General features: G+C 51.0%; 2 protein-coding genes across 4 annotated transcripts; both read right to left on the bottom strand.

Moving 5' to 3' along the window:
* Positions 1 to 50: 50 nt before the first annotated feature.
* acox3 (acyl-CoA oxidase 3, pristanoyl) lies at positions 51 to 5,893 on the bottom strand. 2 transcript variants are annotated; one of them, XM_088374292.1, is made up of 19 exons: positions 5,743 to 5,893; positions 5,058 to 5,187; positions 4,898 to 4,995; positions 4,683 to 4,818; positions 4,516 to 4,590; positions 4,343 to 4,432; positions 4,108 to 4,251; positions 3,947 to 4,035; positions 3,666 to 3,762; positions 3,416 to 3,598; positions 2,641 to 2,763; positions 2,387 to 2,507; positions 2,180 to 2,302; positions 1,923 to 2,036; positions 1,740 to 1,855; positions 1,173 to 1,347; positions 875 to 942; positions 680 to 766; positions 51 to 495 (listed from the first exon to the last, which is right to left on the bottom strand). In XM_088374292.1, the coding sequence occupies exons 2-19, from the start codon at positions 5,175 to 5,177 to the stop codon at positions 376 to 378; spliced, it is 2,079 nt and encodes a 692-aa protein (XP_088230418.1). In that variant the 5' UTR covers positions 5,178 to 5,187; positions 5,743 to 5,893; the 3' UTR covers positions 51 to 375. The 2 variants fall into 2 exon arrangements, with proteins under 2 accessions (XP_088230418.1, XP_088230427.1); XM_088374301.1 differs by having other exon boundaries at positions 5,058 to 5,258; positions 5,743 to 5,879.
* A 207-nt stretch (positions 5,894 to 6,100) lies between these two features.
* pelp1 (proline, glutamate and leucine rich protein 1) lies at positions 6,101 to 12,414 on the bottom strand. Of its 2 annotated transcripts, none has more exons than XM_088374146.1 (19): positions 12,205 to 12,414; positions 11,881 to 11,945; positions 11,697 to 11,802; positions 11,473 to 11,622; positions 11,256 to 11,327; positions 11,136 to 11,195; positions 10,897 to 11,053; positions 10,692 to 10,824; positions 10,425 to 10,512; positions 10,255 to 10,343; positions 10,069 to 10,182; positions 9,846 to 9,996; positions 9,614 to 9,767; positions 9,483 to 9,538; positions 9,247 to 9,380; positions 8,755 to 8,857; positions 7,217 to 8,683; positions 6,562 to 6,831; positions 6,101 to 6,316 (listed from the first exon to the last, which is right to left on the bottom strand). In XM_088374146.1, the coding sequence occupies exons 1-19, from the start codon at positions 12,343 to 12,345 to the stop codon at positions 6,224 to 6,226; spliced, it is 3,603 nt and encodes a 1,200-aa protein (XP_088230272.1). In that variant the 5' UTR covers positions 12,346 to 12,414; the 3' UTR covers positions 6,101 to 6,223. The 2 variants fall into 2 exon arrangements, with proteins under 2 accessions (XP_088230272.1, XP_088230264.1); XM_088374138.1 differs by having other exon boundaries at positions 6,562 to 6,834; positions 12,205 to 12,413.
* Between the last annotated feature and the right edge of the window lie 119 nt (positions 12,415 to 12,533).

The following is a 12,533-nucleotide window of genomic DNA, read 5'->3' as shown; positions in this document are numbered from 1 at the left end:
TTGCTTCGGGGAATTCTCCTCAATGAGCATTAAGAACACAATATCCAAAATACGGAATTGATCAAGTTGGTATTTTATTGGTAAGGCACTAATTAATAAGTTCTAATCGTCTCTCTATATAAACACACACACATATGTATAATATACTACATATACGTATGTATATTTGATCAATTTTAGTTTTATTTGAAATTCCCAGATGAAGAGAGCAGTGTCATGAGTCTTTTCGGTTTTTGGTCACATTGCAAAGAGGACTTTGTCCATTTGGGAAACAGATTTTTTTTTTTTGTGGGGAGTAGAGTAGTATGGAAGCAAAGGCAAAAAAGAAAATGAAGCGAGTGTGTGCCGCGAGTACGCTCGCCTGGCGTTTGCTGTCTAGAGCTTGGGCCGCAGAGACCCCACGGCGGGCTTGTCGGCACAGAACTCTTTCCACCAGGACGGGCGTTCCAGAGCTTGGTTGCCCTGCATCACCGTGGACCAAAGGTTCTTGTAGAGCTGTGGTCGCGGGGGACAAACAATTTGCATCACTTAACGGGCTTTCTTTGCCACTGGCGGAGGTTAAAAAAAAATGAAATATCATTTTTGTGTTGTATGTCATTGATAGTAAATTTTCAATTGGACTTATTGAAGTTGTGTGTCCTGAGTACTGTGTGAATAGTGCACGTGACGAAGAACTTGCCTGTCCATCAGCGTTCCCGATTGGGGAGTTGAGAATGAAGTCCGGGGGAGCCATCGCATCCACCAGCGCTACCGCGTCGTCCTTCAGCTGCAAACAACTTGAATTTACTCGACTTTTACAGCAGCCTAATTCTACAGTTTTACATATCGTCATCAACATCATCATCATGATCAATCACGATGGATTGTGTGAGACCTGCGTGCAGAGGGTAAGAATGGCCGTCTGGATCAAATGGGCTGGCTCCCTTCCGCTCAGGTAAGCACCTGCACACAAGCACACAATGACTTACTATTGATAATTTAGGGGGGGGGGGGGGATGTAATGCCCATAAATATCTATTCAGGTTTTTTTGTTGTGGCAACTTTGTTGTTTTTCTACTCTTTAATTGCTCCTTTTGCCAGTTTACTTTGTGCTCTCCATTGTGCGGCTGATTTGTGACTGTTGTTTGAATATCCTGGAGAAAGTGCGACGTCAAGTGTGTGCGTAGGCGCACCTTGGTACAGCGTGGCCATGTGGCTGCTGAGGCTCCACAGTCCATAAAGCGCACAAAGCTTCCCGAGGACCGCTCGCAACTGGCTGGGCGTGTCGTCGTCTCGAGTCCAGTCGTGGAACCTCTGGAGACAGCAGTGTTCAATGTAGGCCAAGGCCAGGTCACGGCAGTAGTAAACCTGGACGGACAAACGGACCGACGGACACCGCTTAACACACTGCAGCCATATTTGCTCACTCAGCAAGATTAGAAAATACAAGAGTGACATTTGAGCCAGCGATGAACTGAAATGCCAAATACTTCCCAAAATGGCCGCAATGAGCTGAATAATTGGAAACTGAATCAAATATGGAATGCGGGAGATCTCTTAAATCTCAACTCATTTGTGATGTAAACAAAAGTGAGGCTGAAGATTTTTGTTGGCTGGTTCACTGACTTGGAAAATGTGAAATTGGCCCCAAATGTCTTGAATGTTGTGACTACTATTGCAAAATTGTTTTGAGAAAAGTGGCCACCATGACTGAAATCAAGAACTGCGGTGCAGAAGGAAAAAGGCTGTCTGTCTCCTGCCTGGCTATTGTTCCGGGCCTCAAAGTCGTCTTGGCCCAAAGTCCGGAGCTGCTGCAGCCGCCCGTGGCTCTCCTCCAGTAGGTAGCACACCAGCCACTTGTAGGCCGCCAACGCCACTGACAGGGAAGCCATCCAGCAATGAAGCCACGTCGCATTTGGATCCCGCAGAACGAAGAAAACTACCTGCAGAGTCCATGCAGTCTTCGAGCGTGCGTGCCGTGAAGCTGCCATCTCTGATCTTGTGGAAATGGTCCAGGAAGTCCACGGTGTGAAGAGGGGACCGGATCGGCACGCCGTCTGAAAGCATACTCAGCGTCAACACTGGCTCAAGAACAGTTGCGGGTCGTCTGAACCAAAATTTGGGTATTGTGGACCCACGCTGAGTGGGTTGCAGACGGCAGCCCCTCGGCTTGTCTTATTGTTAAAGGCTGAGGACTGACCGCATCGCTTGGCGTCCATCCACGCCATCAGGTAGTTGCTGGTTTGCTGCAGTAACACGTTGTTGTCTCCCTCATACGTGCAGTTGGGGTCGTTGTCATCGCGCAGGTTGCCCAGGCGGTTCACTGCGGAGGCCAGCAAAGCAGGGGGAAGTGTGAGGGTGGCGTGTTCCATACGTGGGCACCGTCCACGAGGCTTAAAATACTCACTGGCTAGGTAACCGTGACCTCCGCAAGCCTCGCGGCACTCCTGGATCCCGCGCTGAGCCATCCACGAGGCCAAGGGCTTGCCGGAGCAGGCCAGCGCGTGGAGCTCTCGGCCCAGCTCAGCCTGACAGACACACACACACACACACACACACACACACACACACACACATCATCAACTCAATGGCAGAGTTCCAACGGCACGCACTGTGCTTGCAAGATGTTTGATGGTGGACAATGACAGCAGATGAACGCACCTGTGTGTCCGAGTGATCCTTCATTATTTGCCCCAGGCTAAACTCCACGAAGTTACCGAAGAGGGATTTGGAGAAGCGCTCCAGAGCGTACGCTGCCGCCAGATACGGAATCAGACGCCATTGCTGGAAAGACACAAAAGATGGAAAGTCTTGACTGCGCTGGGAATTACATCCATAATACCGTGACCCATATAGCCGGTTGTATTGTGAGAAGGTGGAGTGCGTGTCGCTCATTTGGTAGATCTCGGTGCAGCATTTTACACAGTAGATCACAATATTTTGTTTTCTTGCCTGGAGCACTGGATTGGGTTAAAGGTTCAGTCTGGAGTTTTTTTGTTGTTTTTTTTTTTTTAGGTCATAGCTGACTGAAAGTAGCTTCTTCATCAATCGTTCCGCAACGGAGTGAGTCAAGCCTCAATCCTTGGACCAATGGTATTTACGCTCGGGCTACCAGGAGGCAATACAGTACAGTAGAGTGCAGTCATTTCAAAAATTTGCAGCAATGTCTTCTTCGATGAGTGATTCAGTAAAATACTGCATCATGTGAAGTTATTATTTTTTTGTAGAGGACAAACAACATATGCGTGGGAGTGTTATGTGATGTTTGGCACCAATGATTGTGTTAAAAAAATCCTTTGCTTCTAAAACCACAATGCAAAGCATTAGCTTGCAAATTGTGTTAAATAGTTACTTAAAATACCAAATATACAGTCACCTGTTTACTGCTCAGAAAACACTGAGACCATTGTGCGTATTTTAGAGCCTTGGCCCTTACCTGCAACTGGTACTCCAGCACGGGAAGCTCCTGTTCGTCCTTGGGCCCGAACTGCCTCCTGGTGGCGGAGAAGCGGACCGCCACTGTCAGCGCTAGCTTGAGGTTGACCAGGGCCATCCTGGCGATGGACACCCGGCCTCCCGACAGGGCGCCCAGGGACGCCCCGAAACGCTTGTCGGGGTCCTTCACAAGCACAAACGCGTTGGCCGCGGCATCATCCATAGCGGATCGGGAGTAGGACGGCATTTACCCGGTAAGGGGTCACATAAGTGCCGGAGGGAGTCACATCGCCGGTCTTATTTAGGAGATTTTCCCGCGGGATCCTCACATTGTGGAATAGAGCAAACCTGCGCATGGTCATTCACACCGAGTCAGTCATTGACGTCCGCAATCGTCCACTTACTCATTCACACAAGCAAATCAATGACAAATGTGACCAAACTTTTGATAGTCGTCGATTCATGGATTAATTATTGCGTGTGTCTATAATGAACAAAATGCAAGGTTTAATTCCAGACATTGCGAGTGTACCCATTATCCAGTCCGTTCTGGCCCAGCTTCTTGCCCATATCGCCAACGAGAACGCCAGGAAGCGCCAGCAGCGTCTTGGGATCTCTCACCTGTATTCAACACTCGCTTACATTGGCACTCAAGCACCTTATAGAGCGAAAGCTCAAGGCGAGTCAGCGTACCGGGACTACGAAGGAGTGCAGACCATGGCAGGCTCCGTCTGCCGTGTAGAGCTGCGCCAACACCAGTGCGTGAGTGGCCGTCTTCCCAAGGTTGCCCACCCAAAACTTGGCTGCCTCGAAATCTGGAGAGTTGATGACAAACTCCTGCAAGACAACCCGTCCCGGAGGACCTTTTGGCCACGTTCGGGAACAACAGGCTCTTGGCTACTAGCAACAACGGCGAGAGTTTTCCAACCTGTGTGGATGGCTGGTAGGTGGCGGTGGTCCTCATGGCTCTGGTGTTGCTGCCGTGACTCAGCTCGGTCAGCGCAAAGCATCCGAACGCCTCCGGGAAAACGGGGCATAACGAGCGTGGTACAGACAGAGGGCGTGCGTTTGACGTGACACGGAGATGAGCATGCCGCTTACCGTCATGTCGTCAGCGTCGTCCACAAACTTGCGATGTCGCACTGAGCCGCTGCTGGCGACCGTCCTTGCAAACATCTGAGACACAACAACAACAGGTGACATTTAACACAACAGACAGCATCTCAAAACTAGTCCGGAAAAGTTGTTTTCTCATAAAACGCACTCACGCCTTTGCTGAGGAAGTACTTGGCCGACAAGGACCAATCATACATTCCCAAGCAGTTGTTGAGGACCACCGTCAACCACGGGTTGGCCATGGCCTCGTCATTGGTCAGGAAGTCATAGCAGAACAGCTTCTTCACCCTGCATGTTTCCAGACCAAATGGATCTTTGAGTTTACGCTGACAATGTGTGCAAAATAAATGTACAGTCCACCTTGCACCTGAGGAAGGTGAGTTCCCGCATTTTCGCCATGGGCAGGTCTTCACCCGGCGTCCTGGAGAAAAGTGGATCGTTCTCCAACGCCGTGAAGACTCGTTGCTACGGCACAACACAACAAGAAGCGTGACCTCAGAAGAAGATCATGAGCCATCTCGTCATACCTTCAATGCCATCTCGTCTTCTCCTTCCAGAAGCACAAGCATGTCCTTCCATGGGAAAGAAGCTTTTTGTCTGTAGACGTCCAGAGGCCCGCTCGGGAGGTCAGCCACTCGTTGCTGCATCGTCTTCAAACTTTCCAATTAAATACAGGGTGGACTTTCTTTGGTCACGTTCCTTCCATATTCAATTGATACTTTTCACCGCTTCAAAACAGCATTTTAATGGCATTTCAGTATAGTGCCAGCTCCTTAGCAATCCCACAGAATCTCTACAGAAATAGCCTTCTCGTGTTACTTATTTTTAATAGTAAGTCAGTGACCTGGCAGAAGTCAGATTAGTCGCCGTTTGGCATTCAAGTGTTCAGAGCAGAGTTCAAGGTCTGCCTGTCCGTCCGTTTTCACGTCAAAACGATGACATGAGGATTATATACGGATATTCAACTCCAAACAGCAAAGTCTAACGACAGCCAAATTAAATAAAAACAAACATTTGCATATTCAAACAAGAGATATGAACTGTAGTTTGTTTGGCAATGCTTATTTCTGTCCCTTTTCGAATATAGCACTTCATACACACATTATTTACTTTCGTGTTGTTTGAATTGTGATTGTAAAGATCACATTTAACCAAACCAAAATAACAAATTAACTTGGAATTGGCTTGAGACGTGTCTTCGGTTCATCCTACCTGTAGACAGTCGACTTTCCGTGAACGCTGAAAGCAGACAATCAAGAAAAAGTAAGCTCGCTGGACATTGGTCCATGACATGCCCACTGCACTCTGAATCCGGAAGTAAACCAGAGTGGGCCGGCCGTCATACGCATACGTCAGCGCCATCTTGGGACAGTTTTTGTGCGCTTTTTCCTTCTTTGAAAACTAGAAAATTACCCTAGGCTGTACATATTGCATGGAAATAAGGCCAAATATATCGACAGTCATTTTTTTCAATGCTTTTATTCTTTTGTATCAAAGCACATGACGTGACGAGAGAACCCAAAAGTAGCTTGAACTCAAGAAAGTCACAAATGGGAGCACACTACACACATAAGGCTTCACTACTTTAGTTTGATAGACAGTCAATGAAATGTCTCATTGTCCAACTGAGGTTTGTGTGAAACAAAACAAATGATGCAAAACTGCAAAAACAACCACGGCGAGCCCTCTTTCGTCAGGCGTTTGACCTGGAGGCTGCAACCTCGTCGTCGTCAGGTGGGCAGGGGACAAAATCGGCCAACATGGCGGCGATGGAGTCGTCTTGCTTCTGAGAGAAACAAAATGCAGCCAGTGTTCAGTAATGCCTGTGTCAACGACCAGCCTTCAAAGATTGTGACCTTTGGTGGGTAAATGATTTTTTCAACCCTCATGGGCGCCCTTCCCAGCATCGGTACAAGGTAAAGGAAAAAACTACCAGTTTGTCATTTTTCCTGCTTAATGATTTGCATTTGTTCTTTTGCTCTCAACTCAAATCAAACTGAAATCTAATGGTGGAAATAGGGTATTGTTTACCTTTTTCTCATCAGTGCTTGGTCCCGCCTCTTCGTCATCGTGCTCGTTGTCTCTTTTGCGCTTAACTCCTTTCGTCTCAGCCGCTTCACGTGCTTCCGTGTCTTTGGCCTTTTCTTCCTCCTGGGGGCACTCTTCAGGGCCTGACAAGGCGGCAGGTTCCGAAGGCAGTGGGCTGCCGCTATCGGGAGGAGCCGCCATGAGTTCGTTTTGAAGGACAGGCGGCTGGTCGTCACCGGTGCTCGCTTCCTGCGTGGGGGCCAACAAAGCTTCCTGCTGGAAAGTCCAATCATTCCTTATAATGCAGTGAGAACACACGCAGACATTTTCTATTGTCTTATTGTTGAGTTTCTATTTTGACCTGTCAAAGTCCTGCCCATTTATGTAGGACAGTAACTGGAGTCAGGGAAACATGCTGAAGTGAAACATCTCAATTGAGAGACAAGCTCTACATGTCGTTCGCTCGCATTATTCCAAAATCAAAACAACTGTAAAGCATCTACATATTTTGAAAGATAATTTCAGTTGCGTTCGAAACAGCAAAAGTGTTTTGGGATCATTCTTTGTGTGTTCTATTGAGAGTTAAATCTATTAGTGCTAGTAGTAGTGGCAGCCCAGGTTAGGTCCTGTGTTGATGCACCACCTTGTTTTTGCCTACCTGCAGCGGCGGTTGAAACTCTGCGACAGGTGGCTCGTGTCGAAAGGAGGCCGCTTCCGTTGTCTCGTCCTCGACCGGCTCTTCCCTCTCCTCTGGCGCACCGCCTCCGGTCACGCACAGGATCTGAGGCATGGTGGGGTCGTCCATCCTCTCACTCTCCTCCTCCTCGTCCTCTCTGGCCCCCTCCAGGACTCCAATGCTCTCCACCTCCTGCACTGGGGCACGCTCGTCGGCGACGTCAGCTCTGCTGAGCTGGATCTCCTGGATGCCTCCCACGGTTTCTCCATCGGTGCTTGAGGCGGGCAGCATGACTTCTGCACAAGGCACCTTCTCCTCCTCAATGCCGCCCACGTTCGCTTTGTCCTCCGCTCCCTCTAACAAAGGCATCGTGCCATCTTCACCCCCCTCGTCTTCTTCCTCGTCCTCCTCATCCTCCTCATCTTCCTCCTCCTCCTCCAGCTCTTCCCCTTCCTCATCAAACTCGTCAAACTCCTCGCCCTCATAAAACTCGCCCTCAGGGAAATCGCTGACTTCCTCCTCCTCGTCCTCATCTTCCTCCAACTCTTCGTCATCCTCCATGTCTTCCTCTTCGTCCTCATCGTCCGTGCTGTTGATGTTGATGACGCCCGAGTCTTCGTTGTTGGAGTCGGCGGGCAGCCTTGCCTGAGGGGGGGCCAGTTGGTTCTGCAGCTGGTGCATTTGGAGGGGCAGCCCCAGGGCTCCGGGGGTCGAGGGCTGCATCAGCATCTGCTGGAGCTGAGGTCTGACGGCCGCCGTCTCCCCCTCGCCAACCGGCGGAACGAGAGAGACCACCGAGGAGGTGTGGGGAACGAAGGAGTTCACAGCAGCGGCGGGAAGAGGCGAGGCGGAAGAGGTGGCCAGGTCATCAGGGAGGGAAACCCCATCCGTCACAGCTGGAGCCACCGCTACGGGCTCGGCGGCACCGGCCACGGGCGTGGCGGCGGCCGGGTTCGGTGGCGGGGCCGCGTTCTCGACGGGCTCGCGTGTCTCTGTCGCGAGCATCCCCGGAGGAACGATGACCACGCTGTCGTCAGAGTCGCTGGCCAGCGAGATCTCCACGTCCTCGGCTTCCTCTTTGTCATAGCGCACAAAAACAGGTCTCTGCCCCTCCGGGGGGCCCAAATTGGCCGGCTCTGGCTGGTGGTGCGCGTGCGAGGACAGAATGGCATCGCCTGAGGCGTGGCCTGGAACCAGAGACAGGTGGTTCTCCAGAGAGCCCAGCAGAGCAAGCGAGTGGCGGGCGGCGGGGAAGGGGCTCGAGGAGCCGGGGCCTCCAAGGAGGGTGGGTAACGGCAGGCCGGGGGTCGGGCCCTGAGAGGACGCAAGGACGGGAGCTGAAGGGCTGGACTTCAGTGTGAGGGGTGGTAAGGGGATGGCGATGGAGGGAGCGCGCGGGTGGACCAGGGCGTTACACATAGTCAGCGCCTCGCTACAGAACGAGGACACCTGAAAGGGAGCGAGGACAGCCCACTGAGTATGCTTTTCATGACAACACCAATGACGACATCACTTCCAACCTTGAGGTTGCGGTCTGCGCGCCCTTTGCTGAGAATAGACACGGCGCAGGTGAGAGGCGGAGGCCACGTCGGGGACGGAACCAGGATGAGAGCCAGTAACAACCTGAGAGTCCAAACACATGACGATGACACGCAAACAAGCAAAGTAAACAAAATGTTTTTTGAAGGCTTTTATCAAAAAACTGCCAAGCTCCAACTTTGATAGATAGATGGATCTAAGTAAATTTGGAGTGTGAGGCAGAGACTGATAAATGAAAAATATTTGAAAATGGTTTCTAATTAATTGAAGGTTGTTGTTTTTAAACAGTTTAAATGTGTTTCAAGCATTTGAGAGGTGCAACTATAATCATTTTTTTTTCTCTGAAATATGGTTTCTCCGTATCACATATTTTCCCAATCACCTGCCGTGGGAGGGTCGTTTGAAAGTAAACGTGTAAGCGTACTTTTCTAGACACAGCCCAACCGAGTGTTTCCTGTACATGCGTAGTGTACCTGTAAAGTTCCCGCCGAGTGAGGACGCCGCCATACTGCCCGCTGACGCCCCCTGCAGACTCGGAAGTGCCGTTGCAGCTGGACTGCTGCTGCTGCAAGCGCACACACAGCGGCAGCAAAACCTCGTGGAGACGCTATGGCACAAAATACACAGCGTCAAATAATGACAACCTTCGCGCGTTTACAACGCAAATTGAAGCTGAACGATAAGTGCACCATTGTCGGTTTGTTTTTACCTTGTGAAGGTCATCCTTTAGGAGGGTTCCGCTGGTCAGTATGATTTGTCTTAAAGCTTAGCGGGAGAAGAAAAGAATTCAAATAGGCCGTCATTTTGAAAGAGGGTGAGAGCATTTTTTCAGTAGCTCACCCCTGAGAGCTGAAAGGCAGGTATCCTGGTTGGCCAAAATGTCGCCTTTCTTCTGAAGGGAGGGCCCAACCGCATCAGCCATGACCAACGGTTTGGTCCTGCGAGGGCCCGGTTTGCCACCGGGAACCGCATCAGCCGACAAGCCAGCTCGGAGCTGCGGGAGCCAAAGAAAAAGGACACGGCTGGGTTTCGCAATGTCGTACACTCACTCAAAAAACAAATGCAACAAGACCTTGACGGACTCGGCCCCGGGTGTGATGTCACCGAGGAGGTGGGAAAAAAGGAGCTCGGTGTGGCTGGGGCTCCCCTGGAGGATGCCGGCAGACGCGCCGGCCACCTGCACCCACGCTTCCAGGCTTCTGTACACGGACACGCGCACCGAGCTGTGGGATTAAAAGATGTCGGGATTGAATTGCGACTCACAGTTCACATTGAGGATGTCTGGCGTGACTCACCTGTAGGCTCTCTGCTGCCCGGGGTTACTTTCAGGCGGAGGCGTCCACGCACTCAAGGTTTGAGAAAAGAGCCTCTGGAGGACCGCGGCGTACTGCACCATGCTGCTCCGCACGCTGCAGTCAAGACTAGGTCAGATAGGTACGTGGGCGCTTTTTCACTAGGCGGGTGCGTATCGTGCAACTTACACAGTGAAGAGCGCAGTTAAGACGTCCAGTGTGCTGGTGTGAATGGCAGGCAGGAGCAGCAGCCTCACACTGCCGTCGCCTGTTAAATTCTGGTACGAAAAACAAAACGAGTGCAAATGACCCGTGGGGTGGTGTGTGCGGTGTTGGTGTCGGGCACGCGGGATACTCACAATGCTCTTGGCGCTGATAGCGAGAGCTCGACACACCAGATTGAGAATGGGTCTGACGGGCAGACGCACAGCCGACGCCGGATCCACCCTGTAGAAGTTCACACCATTTGCACAACTTTGGCACAGTGAACCCGCCGCCGTTCATCATTTACACTCTGCCGCCATAAACACGGATTTGAACGTACACGCTGGACCTTAAGTTCCCGTACAAAGGGTTCGTATGTCTATGATACCAAAAACACATTTACTCGGTGTGCCTGTACATACCTGAGCGTGTGCTTGAGCGCGAGACACACGGCCGTGTATCTACGCTGGAGCTGCAGCGGCAGCAAGGGATCCGATTGATCGAGATGAGGAAAGCCGAGCTCCACCCCGGGACCCTCGTATTGCGCCGTCCTGTCTGTGGTGGCCCACAACAACAACATTTCAATAGGAGCAAAATGAGGCCCGGACACGGCGAGTGAGCGCGTACCCAGTTCGGAGCCGAGGTAAAGTTGAGACAGCGCGACATTGGCCGTGGCCACGAGGCAGTGAACCTGATCGCTCCATCGGTCGGCTCGGCCAGTGCCCGACGCTCGGTCTGTCAGACCGCCCAGACAGGGGAGGCAACCGAAGCACTGACAAGCCATCTGATGGGAACACACCGCGCATACACACAATGTGACGCGACTCGCCAACGGAAGCTGCGGCGGCCTGAGCGGGAGAACAAACCTCTTGGCTTTTCTTGTTGTAACTGTCCATTTTGGAAAGAAAGTAGGCCCCCAGCTTGTCCTGAAATAATTAGCAACTTGAGTATTGGACAATGACGACCAAGCAAATGAAAGATGTTACCCGCAGGGATCCACACGCTCGGGGGTAGTAGGTCATACATGCCATCATTCCCTCCATGGCCGCTAGCTCACACTGACATCACAAGAAGACTACAATCAGACACCTCAAAATAAAAATACCAAACAACCATAGCATATGACATCTATAAATGTTTTTTTTCTTCCTTTAGGGGTGACTGTACACATTGATCGGGTGCCATCTTGCTTTCTTGGCTCACCTCTGTCTTCAGGCCCAGCAGTGACGTGAGGATGCCCAGGACGCAGTTGAGGCCCACCTCCCGCGCCAGCTCTGCCAGCTGAGACGAATATTGCAGCAAGTCCTTCAAGATGGTCACGGCCAGCTGGATGGTATGAACGGGAGCCTGGGACTGGAGAACAGGCTTTGAGGAAACATCCTCCCGGATGTGGACGACGCTGACAGAGGCGCAGCATTGAGTGTCACCTGTATGACTTGCTGAAGCGAGCGAAGCCAGGAGAGACAGTGTTGCTGGAACAGCTCACATGAACTGTCCTGAACCAGCATGGCGAGGAGACACAGCCCCTCAAATCTGCACACAAGCACACAAAGACGACTTGCTGATCCAGGCGGATCTCTGACACATGTTGATACGGAGAAAGAAACTTACTTGGTCTTACTGGAAGCCAGCTTGGCGTTGCTAAACCCAAGCAGACCGGCTGCAGCGCTGGTGCCCTGTCAACATCAGTTTTGTTACACGTTACAATTCATACGGATGATACTATTACTCATGCCCACTTCCACCTCTGAAAAAAATCAAAACGATAAGCCCAGTCCACGTTAGGCCTATGATTTTCAATTTAAGGGTTCCCTTAATGCGACGAAACATGATTTTCTTGTGCCAGGTGAACAACAAAAGCGAGCAAGTTAGCAGATTGCTAGCTAGGAAGATAGCACACGTTCGGTCGTTGAAGGCGGGCGTTCTTCAACCTACCTGCGTGCGGAAGACGCCATGCTCTCGGAAGCTATCTAGTAAACTGGGCAAATACTCGGGACGCTGCTCCTTCAGAACCGACAAGAAACCTTCAGTCAAACGCAGAGCAGACGGACCATGCAGCAAAGACGATGCCGACATCTTGCCTGCCTGCCTGCCAGCCTCCCTGCCGGTCCGCTAAGTCGACGTCATTAAGACGCGACCAAGCACAGCGTGATGTTTTTCGAAGGCGACCTCCATGACAAAAATAATATTTTTCCACGAGATTAGCAACAATTAATTAAGGACCATCTACATGGAACTATCAATACCCCGGTTCCCCCGATTAA

This window comes from Syngnathus floridae, chromosome 1 (genome assembly GCF_059516105.1).
Source record: "Syngnathus floridae isolate MCC-2025c chromosome 1, RoL_Sflo_1.0, whole genome shotgun sequence".
NCBI classification, from domain to species: domain Eukaryota; kingdom Metazoa; phylum Chordata; class Actinopteri; order Syngnathiformes; family Syngnathidae; genus Syngnathus; species Syngnathus floridae.
The sequence above is the reverse complement of the archived record's forward strand: the minus strand, read 5'-3'. Positions and strand labels throughout refer to the sequence as shown.

Excerpts from the sequence above, each read along its gene's own strand:
- acox3 (XM_088374292.1), bottom strand. The coding sequence starts at position 5,177 with ATGCAGCAACGAGTGGCTGACCTCCCGAGCGGGCCTCTGGACGTCTAC. Across the intron at positions 4,252-4,342 it reads CCTACCAGCCATCCACACAG|GAGTTTGTCATCAACTCTCC; the intron begins GTTGGAAAACTC and ends GTTGTCTTGCAG. Across the intron at positions 2,303-2,386 it reads AGGTCACGGTTACCTAGCCA|TGAACCGCCTGGGCAACCTG; the intron begins GTGAGTATTTTA and ends TGGCCTCCGCAG.
- pelp1 (XM_088374138.1), bottom strand. The coding sequence starts at position 12,345 with ATGTCGGCATCGTCTTTGCTGCATGGTCCGTCTGCTCTGCGTTTGACT. Across the intron at positions 10,513-10,691 it reads GCGCTCAAGCACACGCTCAG|GGTGGATCCGGCGTCGGCTG; the intron begins GTATGTACAGGC and ends GAACTTCTACAG. Across the intron at positions 8,858-9,246 it reads ACTCGGCGGGAACTTTACAG|GTTGTTACTGGCTCTCATCC; the intron begins GTACACTACGCA and ends TTGGACTCTCAG.